This window comes from Athalia rosae, chromosome 2 (genome assembly GCF_917208135.1).
Source record: "Athalia rosae chromosome 2, iyAthRosa1.1, whole genome shotgun sequence".
NCBI lineage: Eukaryota > Metazoa > Arthropoda > Insecta > Hymenoptera > Athaliidae > Athalia > Athalia rosae.
In genome coordinates, this window is record NC_064027.1 from 8,709,832 (window position 1) to 8,727,025 (window position 17,194).

Genomic DNA, 17,194 nt, shown 5'->3' on the forward strand with positions numbered 1-17,194 from the left:
TGCGGTGCGTGCACCACCCGGCGGCGGAGTGATCCCACTTTTGCTGCTGCGTCGTGGGGGCCCTCAGCTGTTTCCCGCCAAAGATCGCCATTACAAAACGCGATCGGGCGTTGTGTGTGCGCCGCGGTGTGGCTGCCCCGTGGACGACCAAAACGACCGACCGACCGAAACATCCGATAAACTGGATGCATGGGCTGTACGCGTTTACGTATTACTAACAACCGAAACCACCTGGATTAATAATAATAATAAGAATAATTTAAAATTCATCAATTGTGTTTGGGGTTTTTTTTTTTAAAAAAAAAACGAAGTGTGTTTGGTTACGCCGTTTCAAATAATCATTATTATTACGATAATAATAATAATAAGAATAATAATCATAATAGTTACAGTTTCTTTATTGGGTTGTAAATTTATCATCTTTTTTCTTTTTTTTTTTTTTTGAATTCTTATTGAGAAAGTATTTTTTTTTTTTTTTGTGTTTGGTGTGAGATTTATTTTTCCATCTCTGTGACTGTGGGACGTGAAATACGCGTTGATTATAGTGGTGCGGATTAACGAATTATGTCAGTGTTTAGTAATAGTGACGACAGAATTCTCCTAGAGGAAATCGTTGAAGCAGTAGAAGTAGAGGAGCACGAAACCGAACTCTGCAGGTAAATAATTGATACATGGATTTATTTTAATTTTATCTCGTTAGCTTCGTCGTACCGTAAAAAGTGCGCCATTTCTGACCTACGTACATAGCCATAAAAACGTGCGTGAGGTTCGACGATACGACACGATTTTTTTTAGAGGTTGACACAATGTCCTATTTCTCTTCAGATCTTTGAATCATTTTCGTCTACGTTCTCTTCGCGGTTAACCGTAGGTATAATTTTTTTGAGATTCATTCTCTTTTTCCCTCGTTCACTCTTCCTCAGTCGACGTTGCGATCTTCCAATTAACTAACGCGCTTATCGAACCAAAGACGGGACTCCGAGTCTGATATCCGTGATAATGAAGTTCTATTATTAGAAACGTGGGACTCGCGATATACCTACTAGTATTTCAAATGAATTCATTTGGCTCCATAATCAGCTGTGCGAGACGCCGGTCGACCGGCCGGCCGGCTGACGATGACGATGCCTCCCAGCTTTGCTTATATTCACTCGGCTTTGCTACGCTACTTATGTATTTATTTTTTTCATTTCGCACATCGCCATTCGCCGTTGCTTGAATTTCATTCCCTCGTACGTCGTGTCTGCAGTTATTTTTAATTAAAAATAGATCTCCCCAAGTCGAACCTTGTTACAAGCTGAATCAATTAAACTGTAAAAAATGTTTAATTCGTCGGTTGGGTTTTAATTTTTATCGTAAGATCGTGAAATCGGCCCATAAGATTCATCGTCCGTCTATCGACGTTATTACGTTCGTCCGGAAGTTTTCGATTCTGTTTAGTTATTTTATTTTCATTTCGATGCAATTTTCAAATTTCTTCCACTCAAACACGCGAAAATTTAACGGGCATCCCCGCGTTCAGTTTATCGTCCACTTCGTATCGAGGAGTTCGATTACGTTTGATTCTCAGGTTACATCGAAGCTTGTAATCAAATCGCGTACCCACGTACAATTCGTAATGGTTCATCGTTCCAAATTTGACGTGAAGAAGTACCGTTGTAAATAATATGTGATTACAAATGTCCTTGTACGAACAAACCGTAGCAATGAAAGTCACGCGAGGTTGACGGTGGTTATTTCTCCACGTAAATCAAACGCGCGGTAAAAGAAAAAATCAAATAAAATAAGATACATAAATAAAACATCGCAGGTTATATGATAAATCACGTCCTGTTGCCGCTTTTTTTCTATCCATACTATCATTGAAGTTCGCTAAACACGGGAACAATGTCGTGCATTGTATAATTCCCCCCCCCCCTCCCCCCTATCCCCACCTTTCTTCCATTGAGTCTCAAAAAAGAAGGTATTAAAGTAATAGAAATATATAATAAAAAATGCGAGTAAACGTACGTACTTGGTGCGAAGACCGCGATTTGTTGCACTTGTCGATCCCCCACGTAGTACCCATATAACTATGGGATGGTTACAGAAATAGGTAAGAATTTATATGACTTTTGGGTGACAATATTCGTTGGAGTGGAAAAAACAAACAATTCTGGAGGAGTTTTGCCGGTTGGTGGTAATAACGACACAGCGGCAAGTTATGTAACCACGTTTTGTTGCACAATAATTTACTTCTATAAATAACGCGAGAACCACGCTGCTGAGCCGGCCGGTCGCTGTTGCTTCTTCTTCTCCTTCCGTTGCTGCCGAATACCTCCCTCTTGTTTACAAATTAACGTTCATAACAGTACACGTGCAATGAGATCTTGGGCGAGCCTTCTCATTCGATTCTTCTCACATTCTACGCTGACAAAAGGATAGGGAAGAAATGAGAAAAAAGGTGACAAAACGCTACTATTTTCTACTTTCGTCACGCCAGGGGTTTCTCCCTGTATCTATTCACAATACGTTGAACATGCTATGTATACGTATAATATGAAGGTACGGATACACCTTCAGGATTTCCTGCTTTTTCCACGAATATTGTTCCCTAATGAAATTACTTTAATTGTAGATTTGTTTCTGTTTTTCTTCCTTTTTCACTTACTACTGTTGTTATTGTTATCGTATCATTTTCATTTTTGATATCAATTTGCAAGGTGCGTGGTGTAAAAAATATTTTCAAAGCACGCCAAAAATGATATATCCTCATGCCTTGCAATTATTTTTGTTATGGTTCGTCAACTGACCTACGTTAATAATTATTATATCCGTCTCTAGATATAAATAATTTCATGTGGAGGAAGTTATTTTTTTTTTTTCTTATCTCTAATTCATTTGATTTAGAGGGTCTCTGCAATTTATGGTATGATCCTCATGGTGTATACAGAAACATGAATGCACGCCATAGGAACACACGACATATATTACTCATTACATACGTATGCGCACACAACGGAGATACGTGATATTGTTACATCTGTATTTTGAATATCGCGATGTACGTACGTGTGCGAAGCATGCTGACTGATGCTGAAAGTTTTTTGCTCCTGTTATAATGTGAATTCCTATTTTATAATTGTATCATCTTTCGCCGCGAACCAACGAACGAACGGTTGGCGCCGCTCCGTATATACGTCCATACCTACTTATATCTACCTGAATATATACATAATAATACCTTCCTACGTAATACACCGAGTTTCCATTGTAGTCGCTGTCGCATTATAGGTAAACGGTATCTATACCTACCTACCCATCTACGTACTTACGTACAATGCCGATACCGCGGTTATGTGACTGACTATACGTAGCGGTATACATGTATGATGTACGTACGTACGTACGTACCTACGCGACATACGCGTATGTATAGCGTGTGCAACGTACGCTTCCCTCAGTCATGTGTTTTACCTATCTCTGGTGTATTACGTACGTACGAAATACGTACACATGCACCCACCTATAAATGTACTGTTTGTGCAATTTTCATCGTATAACCAACGACAACGATGTCGACGACGTCACAGGGGCGTTCTCTATCTCTCCGCTGCCTGTCTGCCCGCGAGCGGTAAACCGTGTATCGTCGATACGAGGCACCTACCAACTACTACTACTACCACTACTGCTCTATATCCGTTTTGTATCAGCTGACGGAATATCAAAGGGGACAATCGGTCGATTGTGAGTCGTCGTTACGCGACGTTTTCTTATTTGATAAAGGGTACAAAAAATATCCCACCTTTCGTGAGGGGGGGGGGGGGAGGGGAGGGGATCATTCTACGAACATTCTTTATCTTCGGATCGTTACAACCTCGTACGCATCTGTCGGGTGCGATTTCAGTTCCGATGTCACAAGAAATTTTTTTATCTCATTCGAATTAGTTCGGGTCAGGCCCTGATCGATTCGAGCCCTGATCGATTCGATTTGCAACGTGCTGTAGGTAACTGAAGAATACAAAAAACCGAATGCCCAGACGTATCTGTAAATAATATACAGCGTTACGAGTCGGACCAGATCGTCGCGATTTGATCATTATCCTCGTCTCATGATTATTTGATTTGATTTTTTTTTTTCTGTTTTTTTCCTCTTCTCTTTTCTTACCGATAGGCGTATCTACAATTTATGTTGTGTTATTACGTACCGGCATTTATCGAATTGATCGGTTATACGCGATCGGTGAAGAGTCCTTGGCTGACTCGGCAGGGTTCGGTCGTAACTCCCATTCCCATTGATCAGGTGAGGTTGGGTTACGTTGCATACAGGTGTATTAATACCGACTACGACGATATTAGTTGCCTATATAGGTATTCCGATGTAGATCTAAAAATAACTTACGAGATACCGACAGACCGAGCGACAGACGTCTCTGGTCTAACCGGCGAATGAATACTTTGACGCTTTTCTCGTTGTTGGTTACACCTATAACCACACATTCTAGTAATACCTGCCATTGTTTTTTATTCCGTCTTTTTTTTGTAACACGAGGTATTCATACCTTATGTACGGAAGATGAATAACGTAACAAGCTGTGGCCTTTTTTGATATTTTTTCTGCTTTTTTTTGTGAGTTTTATTTATTGGACCTGAAATGCACCATCGCAGAGACGTCCGACACTTATTCTTTTATTGTTATTATAATTATTTGTTTTCCTAATTTTCTTTCCGCTGCTAAGAATAGGGACAATTACAGTTTTTCAATAAACTTATTATGCACAATGCGAATGATGTATAACTCGTTAGTATCTATTGTCGTTAATAACAAATATTTGAACAATTTACTTTCGGCTAGAAAAAAAATCATGCCAATCTTCGATCCACTTTTTTTTCTGTATTCTTTTTCTTTTAATTTCACGTCGTTATATTTCACACGCATGTTGAAAGTTCTTTTTTGTCGATCAACGAATTTTTCCCATCGAGATATCTCAATTTTTCTGCTCCAAAAAGCGAAAAATCGGCGATAACTCGTTCAATTTTATAGATAGACCGATTCCGCTTTGAAATTCCGATTCCTGAGATCAAATTACATGAGAATAGCAGGAGAAACCCAATAAAAAAAAATGTTGATTTTTGACCCCAAAATTGAAAAAACTCCAAGGGGTACCCCTTGGAAAATTTTCAAATTTTGGACAAAATTTTTTATTTTTTAAAATTGATTGAATGACACGTTTCTAATGTATTTTGACCTCAGAAACACGAATCCGTTGGTCAAATTGAGCTACGAATTTTTCCCATCGAGATATCTCAATTTTTCTGCTCCAAAAAGCGAAAAATTGGCGATAACTCGTTCAATTTTATAGATAGACCAATTTAACTTGTGAATTCGGATTCCTGGGGTCAAAACACATCAGAATAGCATATAAAATAAAATATTTTTTTTTGGTCCAAAATCGACAAAAATCCAAAGGGGTACCCCTTGGAAAATTTTCAAATTTTGGACAAAATTTTTTATTTTTTAAAATTGATTGAACGACACTTTTCTAATGTATTTTGACATCAGAAACACGAATCCGTTTGTCAAATTGAGCTACGAATTTTTCCCATCGAGATATCTCAATTTTTCTGCTTTGAAAAGTGATTTTCGGAGTGACTTGGAATATTTTGTGAATCAATTTTGAATGACGACGTTGATAAAAGAAACGGTACGCACGTGTAATCGTTTATCGTACAGGTACGATCGCGAAATGAAACTCATGTGCGAGTGTCTGCCGTGTACACGTATACGGTGGGTTACGAGTAAATTGCATGCGGCATGTGCAGCGCAACGCGACGCATCGTAGCGCGCGAGAAATAAATACACATGTTACATCTAGTCACCGCCTTGCGTATCATTTATAATATATGTTTATGCAAAAGTTTAAAGACCGCGGCGTGGTTGGCAGTCTGCTGGTGCCGCTGTTGCCACTGCACCCCACTGTGATGAGGAGTGTTGGAATCTTGACCACGGTCAACGATAGTAAATGCGTACACACAGGTACCTAACTGTAGCGAACTGCGGAATGTCCGCCCCCGGATGGCTGCACTCCACTCGGTGCACGTGCACTTTCGCATATGACATGTGCGATACTTTGGATCGATGATGAAATTCAACGATTAGAATACCGACCATTATTCCCGCGGCGAACTCGGAGTATTCGGAATTATCGAGAGGACTCCAGAACTTTTGGTCCAAATAGCGAATAGAATTAACGAAAGTCGGAATTAGGCGCGTCCGAAATTCAGTCTTTTGGATCATCAGATCCTTTTTTTTTTCAACAGAATTGCGGGACAAACCGAAAATTTGTTCTTTTTCTCACTCCGTGTGATGTCCGTGAGTTGAAATTAAAAATTTTAAAACGTTTCCAATGTATATTTTATTTTCTAGATTGAGATGTGAGTGAGTGATATATACACACTAATTATGAAAACGGATGCGTGTGATATATAAGGGCGAGTTAATTGCATAATTATATTATTTAGAAGTTGAAAGTCACGACTCCTGTTCTGGAGAAGAAAATAAACAAAAAAAAACACCACCTGTGTGTTTATGTATTATACCGATATACGTATAGCGTGTGATTCAAAAATTGTTACTCCGCTTTTAATTGCTCGAGTTTTATTAATTATTATTCCCTCGAGGTTCACTCTGTATGTATTTACAAACACGTACGTTCTTCATACAACACACCCAACCCCCTCCTGATATAATAATGTCCAACAAGTAGTTTTTATTCCATCGCGAGATACTATCTATCATTTCCCGGTGTAACCGTTCCACGGGGAACTCGCTCCACCCCCGACCACCCCCTCGACGGCCTCAATTTCTCGTCGCCCAACGGGGTAAAAAAACACGATGAAAAGAAAGAAGTTTAACAAAAACAAAGTAAATAAATTAATGAAACAGTAAAATGAGAAGAAAGAGAAAAAGCACAAATAGAGGGAGAAGTTTACCCATGTGAACGGGTACGAACGATTCTGAATCCTTTTTCGTTGAGAAAATCGAGATTTTCAAGTTTCGGGTGCCGTCCATATTTTGAAAACGCTGCAACTTTTTGCTTTTCGAGGTAAAAACGAAAAACAGAATGTTACCAACAAGTACATATGGAGTACAATCGACTGTACCGATCATCAAAAAAAATTTATTCCCAAGTCGGGTAGCAAGTTCACGCAACTTTGAAGTTTACCAAGTACTTTCATCTGCTCTGTCATTTCTGTTAATGTTACTATGGCGATTGTCATCTAACATATCCTAATTTTGCACATAGGTACTCGCATGGATAATCTACTTGTATCAGGTCATGATAATTACGTCGTGTTTTCATCTTCGACTTCTTATTCTTCTGTGTCACGTTCTCCGTTTTTTTTTTTTCCCCGATCAAACAATTATTCATCTCGATGCATCGGAAATGCGATCGGAGAGTCCCTATCTCTTTCGTTCTCGGCTAATCGTAAGTCACCAATCCCTCCCTCTGCGGTACAATAAAATCGGTTGGGTGTGCGATTTGATTCGTACGACCGTACCGAGGTGTGTATCGTCGCGGGATACCTCTGCACGTCTGCACTTGGTCGGCCTCGTCTAGGAATGGACTTATCGGCTGCTGCAACTGCATATTTCCTAATCTTGTTAATAAAATTCCCCCCCCCCCCCCTTCCATTTTCTCATCCGCACGACCTCCGGTCTCGGCCTCTATAACTGTTATGTAGGTTATTCGAGTTATATAGTCATTTTACGAACGTATACATCTACGTACTTATCGTAACAATTCAACGCACGACTCGGCGTTGATTTTTTTCCATTTTTCCAAAGATCCATCCTCGAATCGCAGAAATGTTGAGACGAGAGAAAAAAAATGGGAAAGAGGCCTGAATCTACTAGGAGTAGTAACAGCTGTCGGTAGTTTCTTAGAGCCTCCTAGGTGCACACATGTACATACGCACGTGTATCACATCTCATCTATCAAACAGGTGGATCGAATGAACGACGTAAAATAAAGTTAGAAAAAAACAAAAAAAATGGGAATAATTGAATAAGGTTAATTGAAAAAGAGCAACAACGTCGACGTGATAACGTGATTCATAAATTATTCTCGATTAATGACGGACGTTAAATATATATATAGTTTAATTAAATAATTACGTACGAATGTGGAATACTAAAAATATCACATGAGAGACGGTTATTTTTCTGACGTTCGCAATATTTCGATATGATGCGTCTGTATAATCGTTCGCGGAGTAGAAAGGGTATAAAAATTGTAATGAATCTAAATCACTGGAATGAGATATCGAAGCGAAGCAAGATCCACGTACGTCGTCTCTAGGTATCGTGGTATGAGTATGTTATTATTTTTGTTACGTATCACTCAACGATACTTGTACGTCGCGTACGATCTCACGGATGCACCGCGATACAAGTACGCGCGTACGTCCTCCTACTCTACGCGTTTACCAATAACCGATGTGTGAGTAAAACCGCAACTTCTCGAGAGACAGACGGACATCGCGCGTACATTCGGTGTATAGGTGATACGAGTTTCTGTTATTCATTCACATTCGATCGATTCGATCTTGCAAGTACGACGGGCGGATCACGCACGAGTTGCACACGTGTCGCATCTGATTCGTCCCGAATTTTACGGACGAACTATTTCGAATCGCGGCCGAATCGAAAACGAGAGACAAAAAGGAAGGGCTCCAATTTTTCGGAATTTCACCAGAGTCGACGTGATTCGTCATTTTTCGAAACACTTGATGAATTTTCAGCTGTAAAAATGATCATTGCCGTTCGTTCCTCTCGTCGTCGTGATCGTAGCGGTCGTCGTTCTTTGCGCAAACGTTGTGACTGGCACGGCGGGGCGTGGGATACTCGGGTATCGTTGAACGATTTGAACCATATACGCTTCGTATCGCGAGTGCACACCTATATCTGCCCATGCCGTACGCTACTTTGAACGTGAAACTCGGCCATCGCGGCCGTCTGCCGTTGCAGCAGCTAGCCAAGCCAAGCCAAGCCGAGCCGAGCGAAGCCAAGCCAACCAACCAACCATCCATCCATCCATCCGTCCGTCCATCCGTCCGGTACACGTTGGTACGTCCCACTACGACGTCGGCATCGCACGGCGGCAACGACGGCAGACGACTGCTACGTGGTGCCGCAGACAACAATGGTGTCTCTGTGACCTCTCGCGAATCGCGAGCGTTCCATATATTCGACGTGCGGTGCATCTCGTCGCTTAATGCCGCTGCACTTGCATAAGAACTCTCTGAAACCCCGTTATCGTCGAACAGCGGATACGCTCTCTTCTGTTGCGACCACGTAGCGTCGCGTGTCGTACGCGGGGTGTATCTTCGTCGTTTCGTACTGCGCTGAGTTTTTCTCTTCTTGCTTATGATTTTCCCTAACCAGCGATTCGCCGGAGTTTTGTCTCATTAGGATTTCTCGTGTTTCGTTGATACGGTGAGGAGAAAAACAAGAGGCGAAATGACGGTGGATTTTTAATATTTAACAAACAAGTTTGTACGTTTCGTCCAACGAACGAACGAACGAACGAACGACAGACTAGAGTCTCGGATGAAAAAATTTCTTCTGGAAATTTTCCAGCTTCCTTTCAAATTGACTAACGTCTCCCTTCGCCGGTGCGGTAGCCCTCGTTTTTTTCCTTTTCCTCTTTTCCTCTCCGTTTTTCTCTCCTCTTCTCCATCCCTCTCGTCTTCTCCTCTCCCACTCTGCCTCCGCAGGCGGCGGAAGCGACGATGGTAGGGGGAGAAAGTAGTTCCTCGTAGGGTCTCTCCTCCTTCCTCTGGTTCTTTTCTTTTTCCCGTCGACGCCAGCGTCCCACGTCGTCTCTCTCTTCACCTCCGTGAACCTGACACCCGACTTTTCGGAAAAAAAAAAAAAAATAGCGGAAGATGTTGCAAATCGTTTGTAGTTGTTTGTAGTAACAAAAATTTCGTTTGTAGTTCGAAAGTTTTCGAAAAAAAAGGGGGTCAAAAATCAGCTCGCACCCCACTTTGACCGAATGGAACCAAACAACGCTTATTCAACGTGGAATCGTTTGTAGTTGTTTGTAGTGGAAGAATTTTCGTTTGTAGTTGAACAGAAAAAAAGTTGGAGCACTTTTTTGAAAATCCAAAATGCTAACTTTTCCATTTTTAGGGGTGCGAGTTTTTTTATTGTGTCATTCCATTCAGAATCGTTTGTAGTTGTTTGTAGTGGAAGAATTTTCGTTTGTAGTTGAACAGAAAAAAAGTTACGGCACTTTTTGGAAAATCCAAAATGCTAACTTTTCCATTTTTAGGGATGCGAGCTTTTTCATTGTGTAATTCCATTCAGAATCGTTTGTAGTTGTTTGTAGTGGAAGAATTTTCGTTTGTAGTTGAACAGAAAAAAAGTTACGGCACTTTTTGGAAAATCCAAAATGCTAACTTTTCCATTTTTAGGGGTGCGAGCTTTTTCATTGTGTAATTCCATTCAGAATCGTTTGTAGTTGTTTGTAGTGGAAGAATTTTCGTTTGTAGTTGAACAGAAAAAAAGTTGGAGCACTTTTTTGAAAATCCATGATGCTAACTTTTCCATTTTTAGGGGTGCGAGTTTTTTTATTGTGTCATTCCATTCAGAATCGTTTGTAGTTGTTTGTAGTGGAAGAATTTTCGTTTGTAGTTGAACAGAAAAAAAGTTACGGCACTTTTTGGAAAATCCAAAATGCTAACTTTTCCATTTTTAGGGGTGCGAGCTTTTTCATTGTGTAATTCCATTCAGAATCGTTTGTAGTTGTTTGTAGTGGAAGAATTTTCGTTTGTAGTTGAACAGAAAAAAAGTTACGGCACTTTTTGGAAAATCCAAAATGCTAACTTTTCCATTTTTAGGGGTGCGAGCTTTTTCATTGTGCAATTCCATTCAGAATCGTTTGTAGTTGTTTGTAGTGGAAGAATTTTCGTTTGTAGTTGAACAGAAAAAAAGTTACGGCACTTTTTGGAAAATCCATGATGCTAACTTTTCCATTTTTAGGGGTGCGAGCTTTTTCATTGTGTAATTCCATTCAGAATCGTTTGTAGTTGTTTGTAGTGGAAGAATTTTCGTTTGTAGTTGAACAGAAAAAAAGTTGGAGCACTTTTTTGAAAATCCAAAATGCTAACTTTTCCATTTTTAGGGGTGCGAGTTTTTTTATTGTGTCATTCCATTCAGAATCGTTTGTAGTTGTTTGTAGTGGAAGAATTTTCGTTTGTAGTTGAACAGAAAAAAAGTTACGGCACTTTTTGGAAAATCAACTACAAACGAAAATTCTTCCACTACAAACAACTACAAACGATTCTGAATGGAATTACACAATGAAAAAGCTCGCACCCCTAAAAATGGAAAAGTTAGCATCATGGATTTTCCAAAAAGTGCCGTAACTTTTTTTCTGTTCAACTACAAACGAAAATTCTTCCACTACAAACAACTACAAACGATTCTGAATGGAATTACACAATGAAAAAGCTCGCACCCCTAAAAATGGAAAAGTTAGCATTTTGGATTTTCCAAAAAGTGCCGTAACTTTTTTTCTGTTCAACTACAAACGAAAATTCTTCCACTACAAACAACTACAAACGATTCTGAATGGAATTACACAATGAAAAAGCTCGCACCCCTAAAAATGGAAAAGTTAGCATTTTGGATTTTCAAAAAAGTGCTCCAACTTTTTTTCTGTTCAACTACAAACGAAAATTCTTCCACTACAAACAACTACAAACGATTCTGAATGGAATTACACAATGAAAAAGCTCGCACCCCTAAAAATGGAAAAGTTAGCATCATGGATTTTCCAAAAAGTGCCGTAACTTTTTTTCTGTTCAACTACAAACGAAAATTCTTCCACTACAAACAACTACAAACGATTCTGAATGGAATTGCACAATGAAAAAGCTCGCACCCCTAAAAATGGAAAAGTTAGCATTTTGGATTTTCCAAAAAGTGCCGTAACTTTTTTTCTGTTCAACTACAAACGAAAATTCTTCCACTACAAACAACTACAAACGATTCTGAATGGAATTACACAATGAAAAAGCTCGCACCCCTAAAAATGGAAAAGTTAGCATTTTGGATTTTCCAAAAAGTGCCGTAACTTTTTTTCTGTTCAACTACAAACGAAAATTCTTCCACTACAAACAACTACAAACGATTCTGAATGGAATGACACAATAAAAAAACTCGCACCCCTAAAAATGGAAAAGTTAGCATCATGGATTTTCAAAAAAGTGCTCCAACTTTTTTTCTGTTCAACTACAAACGAAAATTCTTCCACTACAAACAACTACAAACGATTCTGAATGGAATTACACAATGAAAAAGCTCGCACCCCTAAAAATGGAAAAGTTAGCATTATGGATTTTCCAAAAAGTGCCGTAACTTTTTTTCTGTTCAACTACAAACGAAAATTCTTCCACTACAAACAACTACAAACGATTCTGAATGGAATTACACAATGAAAAAGCTCGCATCCCTAAAAATGGAAAAGTTAGCATTTTGGATTTTCAAAAAAGTGCTCCAACTTTTTTTCTGTTCAACTACAAACGAAAATTCTTCCACTACAAACAACTACAAACGATTCTGAATGGAATTACACAATGAAAAAGCTCGCACCCCTAAAAATGGAAAAGTTAGCATCATGGATTTTCCAAAAAGTGCCGTAACTTTTTTTCTGTTCAACTACAAACGAAAATTCTTCCACTACAAACAACTACAAACGATTCTGAATGGAATTGCACAATGAAAAAGCTCGCACCCCTAAAAATGGAAAAGTTAGCATTTTGGATTTTCCAAAAAGTGCCGTAACTTTTTTTCTGTTCAACTACAAACGAAAATTCTTCCACTACAAACAACTACAAACGATTCTGAATGGAATTACACAATGAAAAAGCTCGCACCCCTAAAAATGGAAAAGTTAGCATTTTGGATTTTCCAAAAAGTGCCGTAACTTTTTTTCTGTTCAACTACAAACGAAAATTCTTCCACTACAAACAACTACAAACGATTCTGAATGGAATGACACAATAAAAAAACTCGCACCCCTAAAAATGGAAAAGTTAGCATCATGGATTTTCAAAAAAGTGCTCCAACTTTTTTTCTGTTCAACTACAAACGAAAATTCTTCCACTACAAACAACTACAAACGATTCTGAATGGAATTACACAATGAAAAAGCTCGCACCCCTAAAAATGGAAAAGTTAGCATCATGGATTTTCCAAAAAGTGCCGTAACTTTTTTTCTGTTCAACTACAAACGAAAATTCTTCCACTACAAACAACTACAAACGATTCTGAATGGAATTGCACAATGAAAAAGCTCGCACCCCTAAAAATGGAAAAGTTAGCATTTTGGATTTTCCAAAAAGTGCCGTAACTTTTTTTCTGTTCAACTACAAACGAAAATTCTTCCACTACAAACAACTACAAACGATTCTGAATGGAATTACACAATGAAAAAGCTCGCACCCCTAAAAATGGAAAAGTTAGCATTTTGGATTTTCAAAAAAGTGCTCCAACTTTTTTTCTGTTCAACTACAAACGAAAATTCTTCCACTACAAACAACTACAAACGATTCTGAATGGAATTACACAATGAAAAAGCTCGCACCCCTAAAAATGGAAAAGTTAGCATCATGGATTTTCCAAAAAGTGCCGTAACTTTTTTTCTGTTCAACTACAAACGAAAATTCTTCCACTACAAACAACTACAAACGATTCTGAATGGAATTGCACAATGAAAAAGCTCGCACCCCTAAAAATGGAAAAGTTAGCATTTTGGATTTTCCAAAAAGTGCCGTAACTTTTTTTCTGTTCAACTACAAACGAAAATTCTTCCACTACAAACAACTACAAACGATTCTGAATGGAATTACACAATGAAAAAGCTCGCACCCCTAAAAATGGAAAAGTTAGCATTTTGGATTTTCCAAAAAGTGCCGTAACTTTTTTTCTGTTCAACTACAAACGAAAATTCTTCCACTACAAACAACTACAAACGATTCTGAATGGAATGACACAATAAAAAAACTCGCACCCCTAAAAATGGAAAAGTTAGCATCATGGATTTTCAAAAAAGTGCTCCAACTTTTTTTCTGTTCAACTACAAACGAAAATTCTTCCACTACAAACAACTACAAACGATTCTGAATGGAATTACACAATGAAAAAGCTCGCACCCCTAAAAATGGAAAAGTTAGCATTTTGGATTTTCCAAAAAGTGCCGTAACTTTTTTTCTGTTCAACTACAAACGAAAATTCTTCCACTACAAACAACTACAAACGATTCTGAATGGAATTACACAATGAAAAAGCTCGCATCCCTAAAAATGGAAAAGTTAGCATTTTGGATTTTCAAAAAAGTGCTCCAACTTTTTTTCTGTTCAACTACAAACGAAAATTCTTCCACTACAAACAACTACAAACGATTCTGAATGGAATTACACAATGAAAAAGCTCGCACCCCTAAAAATGGAAAAGTTAGCATCATGGATTTTCCAAAAAGTGCCGTAACTTTTTTTCTGTTCAACTACAAACGAAAATTCTTCCACTACAAACAACTACAAACGATTCTGAATGGAATTGCACAATGAAAAAGCTCGCACCCCTAAAAATGGAAAAGTTAGCATTTTGGATTTTCCAAAAAGTGCCGTAACTTTTTTTCTGTTCAACTACAAACGAAAATTCTTCCACTACAAACAACTACAAACGATTCTGAATGGAATTACACAATGAAAAAGCTCGCACCCCTAAAAATGGAAAAGTTAGCATTTTGGATTTTCCAAAAAGTGCCGTAACTTTTTTTCTGTTCAACTACAAACGAAAATTCTTCCACTACAAACAACTACAAACGATTCTGAATGGAATGACACAATAAAAAAACTCGCACCCCTAAAAATGGAAAAGTTAGCATCATGGATTTTCAAAAAAGTGCTCCAACTTTTTTTCTGTTCAACTACAAACGAAAATTCTTCCACTACAAACAACTACAAACGATTCTGAATGGAATTACACAATGAAAAAGCTCGCACCCCTAAAAATGGAAAAGTTAGCATTTTGGATTTTCCAAAAAGTGCCGTAACTTTTTTTCTGTTCAACTACAAACGAAAATTCTTCCACTACAAACAACTACAAACGATTCTGAATGGAATTACACAATGAAAAAGCTCGCATCCCTAAAAATGGAAAAGTTAGCATTTTGGATTTTCCAAAAAGTGCCGTAACTTTTTTTCTGTTCAACTACAAACGAAAATTCTTCCACTACAAACAACTACAAACGATTCTGAATGGAATGACACAATAAAAAAACTCGCACCCCTAAAAATGGAAAAGTTAGCATTTTGGATTTTCAAAAAAGTGCTCCAACTTTTTTTCTGTTCAACTACAAACGAAAATTCTTCCACTACAAACAACTACAAACGATTCCACGTTGAATAAGCGTTGTTTGGTTCCATTCGGTCAAAGTGGGGTGCGAGCTGATTTTTGACCCCCTTTTTTTTCGAAAACTTTCGAACTACAAACGAAATTTTTGTTACTACAAACAACTACAAACGATTTGCAACATCTTCCGCTATTTTTTTTTTTTTTTCCGAAAAGTCGGGTGTCAGGTTCACGGAGGTTCTCTCTTCCCCTTTTTCCTTTCCATCCCTTCCCTTCCCTCGTCTCCCGTTCCATTCCATTCCCTCCCCCACATACCACCCTTCTCAGCACGTACTCGTCCCTGCGGTACTAGGAAATCCCGTCCCTTTGTGTCACGAAGGCCTTTACTCCGACGTGTACGTATACCTTCGCACTTGTCCGTGTGCGTGTACAATTTTACGCACACAACGGCGCGTCCGACCGTGTGTGCGTACGATGCGTACGATGCACGCACGATGCGTGGGTTTACGCGACGTCGTATACTAGAAACGACGCATTTTATTTTACATGCTTTCAGGTGTCCTTTTTCATTGGGTATAGTTTCAGGGGTATAAGGGCGTCAATTTGTATACCTGGATGTACGATATTACCCCTGAATGCGTCGGTTGGGTTACCATTGTGTTCACCGTTTATTCGCGTAATTTGGAACGATTCGAAACGAAAAAATCGTAATAAAACTGAAACGAACTAAAAAACAAAGGTGAAAAATGACCGATGCGCAATTTACCAATTTTCGTAATGATTGGGAAGTTTTTTTTTTTCTCTTTTTTCCGATAATTTTCGGTCTTATTTGCGTGCTGAATTATTGTGGAATTTTTCACGAGCCCTTATCGGGTACCGCCTACAAATTTTATTTATTATCGCGTAAAAAATAAAGTTATTCCGTTAGCGAATATTTGTGAGTTCAATCGGTGGAACACAAATTCTAGAAACCCCGCACGGATTTCTTTATACCTCTGAAAATTGCCGCATCATGTTTTTTCCTGATACTCATTTGGAAAAATCGTGGACATTAACTTTCGTTCAACGGAAATTTCACCTTAACGCTTATGATGTAGAATCAACCGTGAACAAACCGACTGGTTCAAGTTTTCAGCTTTGGTCGTTCGTTATGTTCAGAGCTGATGGGGTTATCGAAAAAAAACGAAAAAACTGTAGCTGCGTATTCCACCCTCTCCCCGCTGTTATTTCGTTCTGTCTTTCTCTCATGTTTTTTTTTTTTTTTTGGTTTCACTTTTACGAGTCACGCAGATGGATCGAGTGCAAGGATGAGAGACCGAAAGACGCAGCTGGCAAACGTGCGAAATTTCGTTTTAACCAACACTCGTGTATCTCAAATATACCATACAAGTGGTTTCACGCACACACACATATGTATACCTAAGCACTACTTCGAGTCATCTGGCTTACCGCCCGAGTATAGTTTGTGTTCGGACGATGAAAATTTTGGAAGACGGTTAACTTTTTCTTCCAACTTCCGCATACGACCGTTGCGTATTTTCTTCGTTGTCTTTTTTTCTTCTGCTGGGTAACTCGTCTGGGGTTACGTTTCGCACATGTGTAGCGCAATAACGTTGGATCAATCGTGTTTACGTACATGTAAAACGATAATCGATTCGATCGTTGTACACGAACTAGGCGACAAATCTGCATTGATTCCCCCCCGGTAGGAAGGGATAATTCGATGTTTTTCATTCAACGACCGACTGCAGTTTGTTCACCGCCTATATACTTATAACGTCGCGTGTG

General features: G+C 38.9%; 1 protein-coding gene and 1 long non-coding RNA gene across 2 annotated transcripts in view; one reads left to right on the forward strand and one right to left on the reverse strand.

Moving 5' to 3' along the window:
* The first annotated feature begins 224 nt into the window (after window positions 1-224).
* The window catches only part of LOC105684980 (helix-loop-helix protein 11), a 146,249-nt gene continuing 129,279 nt past the window's right edge, over window positions 225-17,194 (forward strand). Inside the window, exon 1 of the mRNA XM_012398745.3 lies at window positions 225-656. Coding sequence (XP_012254168.1) covers window positions 565-656 — 92 coding nt within the window. The 5' untranslated portion in view covers window positions 225-564. The remainder of the gene's footprint in view (window positions 657-17,194) is intronic.
* Window positions 457-1,887, reverse strand: LOC125500104. The gene is made up of 2 exons (XR_007277301.1): window positions 744-1,887; window positions 457-650 (listed from the first exon to the last, which is right to left on the reverse strand). It is a non-coding gene; the product is annotated as an uncharacterized LOC125500104 (long non-coding RNA).